General features: G+C 37.5%; 1 protein-coding gene across 1 annotated transcript in view; it reads right to left on the bottom strand.

The window, feature by feature from the left end:
• Positions 1–13,610, bottom strand: part of TBC1D32 (TBC1 domain family member 32) — a 100,423-nt gene that overhangs the window by 68,782 nt on the left and 18,031 nt on the right. Inside the window, exons 10-18 of the mRNA XM_063310583.1 lie at positions 12,562–12,706; positions 9,001–9,060; positions 8,119–8,218; positions 7,214–7,351; positions 4,751–4,840; positions 4,024–4,166; positions 2,893–3,023; positions 1,278–1,479; positions 193–275 (exon numbers count right to left, since the gene is read on the bottom strand). Coding sequence (XP_063166653.1) covers positions 193–275; positions 1,278–1,479; positions 2,893–3,023; positions 4,024–4,166; positions 4,751–4,840; positions 7,214–7,351; positions 8,119–8,218; positions 9,001–9,060; positions 12,562–12,706 — 1,092 coding nt within the window. The remainder of the gene's footprint in view (positions 1–192; positions 276–1,277; positions 1,480–2,892; positions 3,024–4,023; positions 4,167–4,750; positions 4,841–7,213; positions 7,352–8,118; positions 8,219–9,000; positions 9,061–12,561; positions 12,707–13,610) is intronic.

Below are 13,610 nucleotides of genomic sequence, written 5' to 3'. Positions count from 1 at the left end.
TGGGTCATGAAGTCACGAAGAGTCGGAAGCGACTAAACGAATAAACAACAACAAATATCTCCATACCTGTAGTCATAGTAACAACAATTTACAACAAAAACTCTTTATCAGCAACAATATCAATTTTTAAAGGTTATCCTAATTACATATCAGCAGATTTTCTTCCCCCATACATGTATGAAAGCCACTTACAAATTCTGAGATTCTTGGTTTACTGAAGAAACTTCGTCTACCCCAGCTACAGGCGTTGGAATTCTCTCCGACAGCAAACTAGTCTGTTGAATGATAAACAAAAGAAATTTGGGTCACAGTTGTAGGACAAACGTAAATGCTGATCACATGCAACAAGGCATGATAAGTTAAAATACTCAGAAAGAATGTTTCAGGTGGAAACCTTTGTACCCTTTACGCAACTAAACTCTGTACCCATGTTTAGAAAATATTGTTCTGGGTTTGTTTTTTTATGACTAACATAAAACAAATGTCTACTTACCAATTGAACAAAAAGTTGTAAAATTTTCAACATCCTGTCAAGGCCACAATATATCCATGATAGCAAATTTATGCTTCTGTACAAGTGAAACCTCACTTTAATGAACTAACTGGGAGGAGGTGATGTCTGTTATTCCCAATTGTCTATTTAATTAGAAATTATGTCTTTGTGGTGATTTATGTCAGTTGTATGATGATATCATTATGCAAACAATGTAAATCACCATGGACATTTGGTATCTTGCATGCAAATCCTGATGTAGTGAAGTATTATAAATTGAGGTCCCCTATACAAAAATGGCTGCAGACTACATGCATTGGTTTTTAAACACCTTATGCCACAATTATGTAAAGTGTGAAACAATGCCCTCCCTTGATACAGGACAATCATGCCCCAGCCAAAAATCAATATATATTTTAGCATTACTCACTTGATAAAGTTTATACTTTTTTTTTTCTTTCTTCAAGTCATTGTTGACTCCTGGCAACTGCCTGGACAAGTCCCTGCAGTTTTCCTGGCAAGATTTTGGAAGTGGTTTGCCATTGACTTCTTCCTAAGGCTGAGAGAGAGGGACTGGCCCAAGGTCCCCCAGCAAGCTTCATGCCTAACGTGGGACTAGAACTAACAATCTCCTGGTTTTTAGCCTGATGCCTTAACTACTACACCAAACTGACTCTTAAGTTTATACTACAATGTGTTTATATATTAAGCATGACATTTTGGAATACATGCATCCATGGTAGAACTTCTCTAAAAGTGCCCTACAGAACAAAGATAAGGATACCTTTTTCCAAGCTTCAGCAATAGATTCATGTAACTGATAAGGGAGCAGCACTTCTAAGCCTTCGCAGGTACTATACATTTGGCGGCACACAAAGATGAAAGCCCCTTTGAGGACTGGCAACATCTCAGATCCAGACAAAACAGAAATATCTTCATCAAGAAGCTTCTTTGTAAACTGGGCAATTACATGTGCACCCGTAAGGCTAGAAACAAGGCAAAATGTTTAAACAGCAGTGTTCAATTAGCTGTCATAATATGGATGCATGAGTATGACTTGGTACCTATAGAAAAGGTAAGATGTGCAGCTTCCCAGTCCCCTTTTTTTATCCCTCCCTAGAGATCCCAAGATCATGCCACCAAGTCTTCCAAACAAAATTATGTCATTGTCATGATATCTGCAGAAATAAACGGGTTTATTAAGTGTATTTCCAACTGTAGAAAAGCCTCCCACTCCTGACTATCAGAATCTTCCCATAGCAAAAAAACAAGAACAAACAAAAACTTTAACAAAATGTATGAAGGAAATCTCTCTTCTCAATCCCCCAAATCTATAAATCCAAATTATTTAGCTAAACATTCAATATATTATGATAATCATGTTTTTCCCCATTGTTCCATCTATATATTATAACCAAAATTTTTAGCCTACTTTATCATACTGTACATTTTCACTTGTTCTTCTTCTGTTCCAAATTTCAATGAAAGTTTATACATTTTAGCAATCACATGTTCATCATTTGTACACAATTCCATTTCAAAGTCAGTCTTAAAATATTCAATACCATAAATTATTTTGTCTACTTTGAATCTGATAACTCTATTTGTAAGCCACCCAGAGTCGCTTTTATAGTGAGATGGGTGGTATATAAATTTAATAAATAATAATCAACTGTAAGTAGTTTTTAAAAAGACCCACAAAGGGAAACTTCCATCTTCCTCCTCAGAATCACAGTGAAGGAAGGGAAGGAGAACATAGTGTTGGCAGATTGCTAGGAAAGCATTTGGCCCAGGAGAGATCAGAAAAGTCACACACCAGGCATTTCTATAAAAATAATTTTATTTACAGAAAACAAACACATTTAAAGGCTGTTTGCTGAGAGGAGAAATTTCTCTCAGCTGCATATTCTCTGCAAGCCTACACAGAAGGGAAACTGAAACTAAAACAAGTCCAGGCAAGTTCTTCTCCCCAGGTGCAAAAATTAACATCCGAAAAGGGGACAATTAAATTCAACTTCTTCACCGGGCCGAAATGATTAGTTACCATAATAACCTTAATCTGTAGTAGAAAACATATTAACACATAGAAGCCCAAAGCTCTTTCACCTGATATAATTCATTCACTGTTGCCTCTGAATGCAATTACACGCTAATCCATGAAAGCTACACTTGGCCATGGAGAAACTTGAAAATAATTGCCTAAAGACTTTTCAAGTGACTCCTAGATAAAGTATTTCACAGGTGGAGTATGCCCTTAATCTACTAGTTCATAAATATCATAAGATATAAACAAATCATACCACAATCTCAACTGTGGTTCTTGCTATAAAGAAAGAGACTTTATTAGTGGGATTAGAAGCCAAAAAAACGCTTTCAGTCTTTAAAATAAGTTGTCATACCTTGTGCTTTCTGCAGCAGAGGGCTTTTCTCCTCCATAAAGAAGTAGTGAAAGACCATCATCTGCAGCAGCAATTCGTGCCAAAATATCAGCTATATGCGTAAGAGTCGTTTCTGGACAATTCAGATTCACCTGTGTGTATATTTAAAAAAGTCTGAAAATGATTTACAAGCAGAGCTAGTAGCAAATTAACATGACAGTATTAATGCTCAGACTTTTTTATCCTTACTGTAAGCCAGGTTATGTCAATGAAGCTGCAGGGTTTCTGTCGATACTCTCTCTTTTTCATTTTCTCACTGAAAATCCTTCCAGTTAGACTATTTTCATCATTTCAGAAAACCTTTTTAAAATGGCCCAATCCCTTCAGCTCCCCACAGATTCAAGCTAGATTTTATACTGTTCTGACTTGAGTAAATTCAGTTCACAGATAGAGTTTTCTAAGAACTGGATGTACACACAAGCAGAGGAAGGTGAAGACTCTTTGAATTAATTCTCCTCTATACCACCCATTTCCCCCATCCTCAACAGAAGGCTATGGGATTCTCTAGCAGAGGGACACTGTAGATTGCATGGTGAAAGGAAAATAACCCAAAGCAACTGACAGCTATGCCATTCCACATTCATCTTGGATGCAAATCACTTCTCAGAATACTTCCTTCTCTTAGCAGAACAGCAGATTCAGTTCCAATCCATTATGTTTCATTTCACTGTGCTTGCCAAACTATTTAGAATTTTGCTTGGCTTCAGTCACCACAAGTGACTGAAATCATAGCAATGCAGAAAAAAACAACACTTTAAATACCACCCAGATGGTTTGTTAGCAGTTCTGCACAATTATAGACAAGTAACCTGATCTAAAAAGTCAATTTCACGTTGCAATTCTATATTGAATGGAGAAAAATGTCCGTGGAATTCAACAGATCTTAATTCTAAATAGAAATCACAAGATTATATTGTTAGGCTTTGAAACCAGCTTGTTCAACCCTTTCTGGATGGGGTATCCTACACAGCAATTAGATGTGAATTGAATACATCTAAGTGAAGCTCCCACAAATATCTGAATAAAGGGAAACCCCTTGTCACTGAGGGGTCCCCCCCCCCTTATAGGAAACTGCATAAAAATGAAATAAACCTCTGTTCCATTCAGTAAATAATGTACTGGTTGAAGGAGTTCCTCTATCACTGTATTCGTATATAGACATTCAGTTGCACATTCCTTTCGATCGCAAAGGACCCTGAGTACATCAGTAATGAGGCCAGCTGGAGAATAGCTGCCTGACAAATTAAAAACAGAATTGATTCAAAATAGCAGCAAGGCAAGAAAAAGGAAAATACAATGTGTTTATTTATTTACTTACGGAACTTATACGGATGCCTGTCTTCTATAATAATCCTAGGAGGCTCACAACAACCGATACCACCCCCTTGCCAACCTAGCCAACGCTTGGAGGAAGAGCCAGGTCTTCACAGCTTTCTGGAAGGCTAAAAGGGTAGGAATTCCTTGAATCTCATGCGGGAGGCTATTCCAAAGGGCTGGAGCGGCCACCAAGAAGACACACTTCTGAGATCCCATCAGGTGACAACATTTAAGGGAGGGGACTATCCCATCTAACTTAGTAGGACAGGCAGATAACCTTAAGGTGAGGTGGTCCTGCAAATAACCTGATCCTGTTATTCCTTTTTCCTCATTATCACCCTCACCTCTACTCCAGGTCAGATATTAAGGGCTACCACAGCTTCATAACCCATAGGATATTCATCTGTGTCTACAGACATGAACAGATTAACCCTCAGGAGGCACCCTTTTTTCAAAGCAAGTCATTTATAATATAACAGTGCATATAAATGAGAATTATTACCTGAATGCACAGTAAGGGGTTTGGGGCAATTTGGGGAACAATAAATAAGACGAGTAAACGTTATGATGAGGTCTGTCAGTGTCATTAGATCTAGGGAAATCAGAATGGGGAAAAAAATTGAAAATGCAAGCAATGTAAAATGTGTTTAGTAACGATGCATGAAACAATATTTATGTACAAATCCAATATAAACAGATGAAACATTTCTATTTCTTACAGCTTAATCTACTGAAGCCATTAAATGAACCATAATTAGCTAATTTCAACTATACTGCCGTTCTAGCAATGTCAAAATAGTTTGTCGGATTCATTTATTCCTCCAAATAATTTAATCAAGAAGGTTTGTTGTTATTGTTTTTAACAGCCACAGGGCACTGAGACCATGTAAAGAAATTCCATCTCTAGGATAATGTCTTCATTTTCCATCATAAAATGGTTCATTTGAAACACAAAACCACACTTCCATACTACATGAATGACCACTAGCAAGTTACTTCTTCCAGAATGACCAGGAAAAAACTGAAGTTATAATCACAAGTAATAATAAGCCATGGTTTGTATTAACCAATTATAAACTTATCCATGAATGGCATGTAAAGTGACATGGTAAAGCATTCCTGACAGTGCTTTGCTTCTTTCCTTATCCTTGGTCAGTATCTTACATTACAATTATTTGGTAGTGAAGAGATAGGTAGCACAACAAAACAAAACAAAACAAAACAAAACAAAACAAAACAAAACAAAACAAAACAAAACAAAACAAAACAAAACAAAACAAAACAAAACAAAACAAAACAAAACAAAACAAAACAAAACAAAACAAAACAAAGACACATGGTGGTCCAATCAGGGTCAGTTTGTATAGGGTGAGAAAGTTAACCTTTATTGCAGTCCATTTGTTTTTGGTGAGAAAATTTCCAGCTAAAAACTATGAGGCGGACAGGCAAGATATAAATATTTGAACATGGTTGAGTTATCATATGAAGACTAATCGCAATTTGGCTTAAATATTATGCAAAACAGGACAATGTTTACAAACCAATTATAGTTATATACAGACTGAGACAATGCAGATTAGTTTAATCTATGGTTTGTTAACAATTCAGATCATATATCATGACTGGAATCCTCCCAAATTTCAATAAGTCAACCAGAAATCCTTCCATCACTTAGAAAACACCTAATCCAATCAGTGAAGACATTTGTATTTTTCTCTGTAGAAACTTCAATGTCACTTCCCTAGAAAAAGCCATTAATTCAAATGGATTTAATCAAGTAGCTGATGGGGAGCAAAGGCCAAATTCTGCTGTGAAATCCCAGGGATTCTCAAAGGTTAAAGTCCCTAATGTGTTTAGGTAGCTAAGTTTGAGAAGTTTTAGTTAGTATAGTCTATTCTTTAGTTTATTTTAAATAGTAACTCATCACTTCTGACTCTTCTCTGCTGGATTCTAATAAACGAATTGAGTTGAAAAGTGGAATTGATTTAACTGTTCTGCTTTGCCTGGGGAATGGTTTCATCTATACACCCAACCAGGAATCTCCACTCTTTGTAGATTGATGGGCATATTGCAACTTTTGAGAACAAGGTGTGAGCACTCTTGAAAAATGGCTGCCATTTACAAAGCCGGAATCTACCAGGGTGATGTTACCTATCACCTTCTGTTGCCCACCATCAATAGGCCACTCACTGATTATTACTGTCCTTGCTCTGACCCAAGTGAGCACAGTTCGAAACAAAGCCCTTGACTGTAGCCATCCATTATTTTCATTTGAAGTGTGTGTGTGTGTGTGTGTGTGTGTGTGTGTGTGTGTGTGAGGTAGGCACGTTGGGACCTCCAGAATCAAATGGGAGACGCCAATGCCACACTTACCTAAATCTTAAACTCATTAAAGGATAACTCTGGGAGAGAGTCTGTCCTTTTCTGGAGGTACAATCCTATGGCCTGGATTCTGTTATGTTCAGGGGAACGTTTATTAAGGATCATAAATCACACAAGTGATGGCAGCTTTTCTACCTCTGAACTATATGAGAACGGGGGGTTGATGAGCTTTCCTACTGGACAGAATTACAAGTGTATAAACTCTGATTGTCACGGTAAACTATAAAGTGAAATGATTGCTTTGCAGACATGCTGGAGAAGGGAGAGAAAAATATAATATAGGAGACTTTTTGCTGTGTGCATATGAAGATTATTTTATTATTTATTTATTTATTATTCAAATTTAATTGAATAAATAATTTAATTATGATTTACTGTTAACTGAATTGATTTTTCCACTCCATCTTTTGCTATTGGCACAGCCTTGTGTGTCCCCGTAAAACTGTTTTCTATCCTCTCTCACAGTATTATCTACTTATTTTTCACAGAAGAGAGACAGGCTTAACATACCCCAAATGGAAAACTTTTGGGAAAAGCAGTAATAAAATAAAACAAATCGTCATCTTTTTCATTAAATCCTTACCTTTTCTGTTTTTCAGCTGAATAGGAAAGAGTCTTCTGCCTTGTTTATATATTAATAATCTGCCTAAGAGGCTCAGGGAATGAACAAAATAAATATATTGCAATTCTCTTCCTGTGTAGAAATTCTTTTGTTTATTACCTTGAAAGAAAAGACAGCTTATGTCAATAAACATGCTTTCTCTTGCTCAGCCCTTATATACTAGAGTACAAAATCTAGTATATAAAGTCATGCTTATTATTAATGGATAATGTTTATAAATTTTATACAAAGCGCATCTGTTAGCAACAACTGGTTTCAAAACTTCAAGGGGAAATCTTTATAAAATAGAGACAATCTGAAAAATGGATTCAGGAATTTTGAACTTGAATGTATCCCAACAGTCTTAAGCCATGTCTTGCCAGAATGGAATCTGCCTACCCCCATCCAGTCATCTATGGAGGGCTGGTTAAGATTTCCATCCTTCATCTACCAAGCATGCAGGGGAACAACAGGCCTATTCTGTGGTAGCCCCCCCACCCCAGTCCCCTACATCTGTAGTAGTCTATAAACAATTAAAATCAGTATTATTTCAATGAGCCTTTGATGCTTCTGATGCCACAATATCTTATTGTGATCTTAGTTATTTTATATGTCTTCGCTACTTTATTCTCATTCAGTTTGCTGAGAGATTTCCACTTTTTTTGTTTTGATGTTACATTTTGTTTTCAGTGTTACAGTGTACATTTTGTTTTCAGAGCCTTTCAGGACTGAGATGGCTTAGAACGGATGATACATAAAGAAATAAAACTTGCCATTAAAAGACATAAGTTCTAAAAGTACGCCATTACTCACTGTTATTAGAAAGGTGTAAGTAATAACAGGATTTTTAAAATATATATTATACAGCAAATGGAAATAGTGCGTACTATTATGTGACGTGGAAAATGAATTAAATGTTCCTGATCCATTCACCGCTGGTTCACAAGCTTCCAAATAGGAAGCACATTGCTCAACAGCTGCAATGATCTGAAATATAAAATGACAAATCACATTAAACCTCACAGAAAAGACCCTGCATTGTACTATTTTTTTAGAACCTCCAAACAATGTTTCACCTCATTTAGATCATTAGCAAAGTTACACTTAATGTGATTTTGCCTCACTCCAATACACTTTCTGTATAAAATATGCATATAAGTGACAAGGTGAAATGTAAAACATCTCTCTATAAAATATATCTAAAATGTGAAAACTGCCTATAGGCCCACACTGGTACTTAAGCAGAAATTATGAATTATGGCTATCTCTCTTAGGTAAAGGTAAAGGTTTCCCTTGACGTAGAGTCCAGTCGTGTCCGACTCTAGGGGGCGGTGCTCATCTCCGTTTCTAAGCCGTTAGAGCCGGCGTTGTCCGTGGACACTTCCGGGTCATGTGGCCAGCATGACGACACGGAATGCCGTTACCTTCCCGCCGAAGCGGTACCTATTGATCTACTCACATTGGCATGTTTTCGAACTGCTAGGTTGGCAGGAGCTGGGACTAGCAACGGGAGCTCACCCCGCCGCGCGGTTTCAAACCGCCGACCTTCCGATTGGCAGCTCAGCGGTTTAACCCGCAGCGCCACCGCGTCCCCCTATCTCTATCTCTCTTAGTTCACTTGAAATTGATAACATATACATGTCATTTCTTTTATTGATAAGAAAGTACCTTAACTCTGGATTTCATTAACCCCAGTTCATAGAAACATCATTCTAAACACTTTTAGAACTTTGAAAAGCTACCTGAAAATCTGAGTAGCCCAGACTTACCAAAGATTTGTATTTCTTGTCAAGTAGCCTTAACACTACTGTTCTGCTGTAGTAGGAATGCTAATACGACAAAGCAGAAATATAATACAGTTAACACTTGTTTCTGAACAAAGTTTTATTCAAGTCTTTTTTCAATTATTACAACAGATATTGCAACATGGTATAAACAGAGTAGCGCATATTAACATAAATTCTATTCAGCGCAAGATCAGAAATGAAATCCATTTTAATGAAAACTCTCACCTTTAGAGGAAGCCAGATGAACAGGGGTTGCACAATTACACAAAGACAGTATGAGGTAATCTTAAATAATAGCTATAGATTGTTTTGTCTGAAGGCAAAATAACAATAACAGGATTTGCTGGATCACACCCGAAGTTTTCCACTTTAAAAACAAATCATGATTTCACATTTGCTTGAAAAGATTGTAAAAAATTCCCAGGGGAAAAAAGTATTCTTCTAAATAAAAAGTATTTCATTTTTGTGCCTATTTCTTGTTGCCACTGATAATATTTCCAGTTATACTGCAGAATTTACGAACGTATAAAACAATTTGGCTACATCCAGCAAGTCTCCTATGGACACAACCATACCTCTGTCAGCATGTTTCTGAGCTAGCCACTGTCGTCTTATTTTGAATTTTCAAAGAACTATACATAATTATCAGTGTGCGTGCAAATCTACTTTTAACTTTGTGCCACGGAAAGGCTATGTCAGCTTCTGTTCAGTTTTTCAGTGAGACAACCTTGAGGTGGCAAACTGCATTGCTTTGTGGCATGAAGCGAATTGCACTGCTGCCCTCTCAACAGATCTACCTCGGTAGGGATTAGTTATGGGCTTAGTGTGGCCACACAGGAACCAAATACCAAAGCATTGGTTTAATCTGTTTAGCCCTCTGTGGCTCAGGACACAAGTTCTTGCAGAACGGCCTCTTTCAGACAGAACTGGCCCATCTGGCATTTGTCTTGAATGGGGCTAGTGAGAGGGAGGGGAGGGGAGGGGAGGGGGAGCAAGAACACACAATTTTTCAGTTTATGCTCCATCCCTATGGAACAGTTTATCTTTGGAGACCTGGATGCTACTCTGAGGGCATTCAGAAGTATTGGGATTAATTAAAAAAAAACTTCATATATTTATACTAAATACAATTGCCTGGTCAAAGTGTATGTTTCACTGAATCCTTAGCTGAACAAAAGCTGGCCCAACCTCTCCATGGTACAAAGGAGAAGCAAATTTGAATGCACACTTACAATTTATAGATTCAAAATCATGAAACAGTGAATATTGCAGGTATAATACTGTCAGTTGATTTGATGTTACTTTCCTTTTTTTTTTTTTAACCATAACGTTGTTAATAAGGCCCAGAAAGATGAATGACTTGTTTGGTCTACATTGAAAGCAGGTGAAGACAATTCTACAGGTGAACAAATACAGTGATCCTTCTAACCTCTCAAGATGTGATTGCAATCTATTCTTGTCCATTTTCAACAACCCTGGGCTCCTCTGTGAAGCTGTCTGAGTACTTGAAAATGAAAATAACTCATTGCTGGGCAGCAGGAGAGAGCCCTTTAAATGATTGCAGCTGGCTATTTCAACAGTGAGAAACACTATTAGAACATGAGAACATAAGCAGTGCCCTGCTGGATCAGCCCCCTGGCCCATCTAATTCAGCAGTCTATTCTCACAGCGGCCATCCAAGCGCACAAGCAATCCCACCAGTCTCTCAGCAGAGATGGTCTTCAGAGACATCACACTGCCATCAAGGCTAAACACCATTGATCCCCATGACTTCCATGAATTGGTCCATGAATTGGCCAGCCAAGCTGGTAGCCAGCAATACATCTTCTGGTAGGCAATTCCAAAGTTTAATTACGTGTTGTGTAAAAAAATTACCTTTTGTCTATCCTGATTCTTCCAGGATTTAATTCCACTGGGTGACCTCTGGTTCTAATATTTTGGGAAGGGGAAAATAACTTCTCTTTGTCTGCTTTAGCCACACCATGCATAATTTTGTACACCTCAGTCATGTCCCCTCTCATTTGCCTCCTTTCTGGGCTATAAAGCCCCAAATGTCATAACCTTTCCTCATTTGGAAGCTGCTCCAGCCCCTTGAACATCTTAGTTGCCCTCTTCTGAAACTTCTCTAGCTCCACTATATCCTTTTCAAGGTTTGGGGACCAGAACTGCACACAGTATTCCAGAGGCAGCTGCCCCATTGATTTATATAAGAGCACTGTGATATTGGCACCTCTATTTTCAATAACATTTCTTATTATCTCTTAACAGGCTGTTGGGCTTTTCGGATGCACACTTTGTCAACACCATCATTGAAATGTTTACTGTTATTCTTTTTCTTCATCAGGCACCGCTAGTTCTGATCCCATTAGTTTGTATGAGTAGTTAGGATTTTTGGCACCAATGTGCATCACTTTACAATTGCTCACAGTGAATGACATCTACCATTTTGACACCTGCTCCCCTAGTGGGCAGAGATTCCTTTGGAGCTCTGCAGTCCCTTATTGCTTTTACCACTCTGAACAATTTAGTGTCATCAGCAAACCTGGCTATTCCACCACTCATGCCTGATTCCAGATCATTTATAAATACGTTAAAAAGCACCGATCCTAGGACAGAACTCTGCGGGACCCCACTAGTTACATCCCTCCATTGTGAGAAATGTCCATTTACTCCTACTCTTTGTTTTCTGTTCTTTAGCCAGTTAGCCTGTCCTTTTATTCCATGGCTGTTTTGCTTACTGAGAAGTCTTCGATTAAGGATTTTATCAAATGCTTTTTGAAAATCTAAGCAGATGGTCTCTACTGGCTGCATGTTTATTAACATCCTCAAAAAACTGTAGAAGATTAGACAGAACCTTCCCTTAGTGAAGCCATGTTGGGTATTCTTGAGCAAGGCCTGTGTCTCCAAATATTGGGTAATTTTATCTTTAATTGCAGTTTCTACTATCTTCTCCAGAACAGATGTTAAAGTGACAGGCCTCTAATTTCCTGGATCTCCCCATGAGCCCACCTTAAAAATTAGGGTTATGTTGGCCACCTTCCAGTCTGCAACTGCAGAGACTGAGTAGAGACAGTTTGTATATTTTAGTTAGAAGTTCCACAATCTCAGCTTGGGATGGATGCCATCAGGGCTTGGTGATTTGTTTATATTAAGAAAAGTTACATGGAACTGTTGAAGTCAAGACAAGATCTGGACAACCAAGAAAAATCTGCCTTTAAAGTTGTTTCTGCAAAAAAAGCACCTACAGATCACTGCAAATGACTGGCTGAAAATTTTAGGTGATATTGGAGTTGCTGTTCATAGGCCCACAGTGTTATGTAGATGGAAGGAAGAACAGATTCAGTTAAATATTAACATATCTTAGAAATTAATGTCCCACCGTTAGTGGGGGAGAAAAAAAAAACTGAAGCTGAAAAGAGGATAGATATTTCACAAATACTTTTTGTAGAGATACACTTTTGCGCAGTCCATTTGCACCAAAGTAAGAACCTTGAAATAATAACAAAATAAGATTGAATATGAAAAATATACACATTTCCTTACCATCCATTTTTTAAACCACACAGCTTTGAGATCAACCAATGCCAAAAAGTATACTGGATCCCAAAATATGGAAGAAACAGTCTGACTTAAATTATGCTTTACAGCCAGAAGGGATAACGTACTCTCCATTATTTCTTCCATGTACCTAAATAGATTGGAAAGAAAGAGCTTTGTAAATATCACAATGTTGGTATGGATGCTGTTTGCACCTAAGCTTTCTGGAAAAATATTATTTACTATTTTTGACTTTACTCATGAATAATGTGATTTTAAAAGTCTAGAAACTGTCCCATTCCACCTTAGACCAGTCACTCACAAAAGAGAATTAAGAAATATAGACTACTGTATGCAAAACTGGAATATTGTGAATCTGTTTACTGGGAAAGAGTGCCTACATTATGAAGTTAGACTGGAAAAAGAATTTAAATTAGGCAGAATGTAATTGTTCAAGCTGAAATGAACCTAAGGTCAAATCAAAAGGAAAAGCAGTTTTGATTCTAACTGCACAATCTTGTGAGATTAAAATAGCCACATCAAATGTTAGTGGGATACATTCCTAAGTAACAAACACAAGACTGCAACCTAAATCTTCAAACATGTCATGTAAAACCAGATGCAAGCAGGCAAATAGCACAAAGGAGAAAAATTGGAGGAGGCAGTCAAAATTAAAAAAATAAAAATAAAAAGAGAGGCTGGGTGACTTAGGGCCAGTCCCTGTCTCTCAGCCCACCTCATCTCACCGGGTTGTTGTCGTAGAGAAAATAGGAAGAAGAAGGACTATTAGGTATGTTCCCTGCCTTGAGTTATTTATAAAAATAATAAAGGTGGGATAAAAAGAATCTAAAAAAAGTAAAGGATCTTATTCTCCTTACATGTGCTCAAGTTTCATATAGACTCATAACAGCTTCCATTGCAACTACAGGTATAAAGCCTTTTCAGTATATTGAGACAAAGGCAAAGCATATGATAACCTAAGCATATTTCATCATCTGTATCTATCAATCTATGGCAACAGTGATAGGGGGAGATATGCCCAATTAAATGCAAAA

The sequence above is a fragment of the Candoia aspera genome, chromosome 1 (genome assembly GCF_035149785.1).
Source record: "Candoia aspera isolate rCanAsp1 chromosome 1, rCanAsp1.hap2, whole genome shotgun sequence".
Classification (NCBI taxonomy): domain Eukaryota; kingdom Metazoa; phylum Chordata; class Lepidosauria; order Squamata; family Boidae; genus Candoia; species Candoia aspera.
Note: the sequence above shows the minus strand (reverse complement) of the source record. Positions and strands in the feature narration are given on the sequence as shown.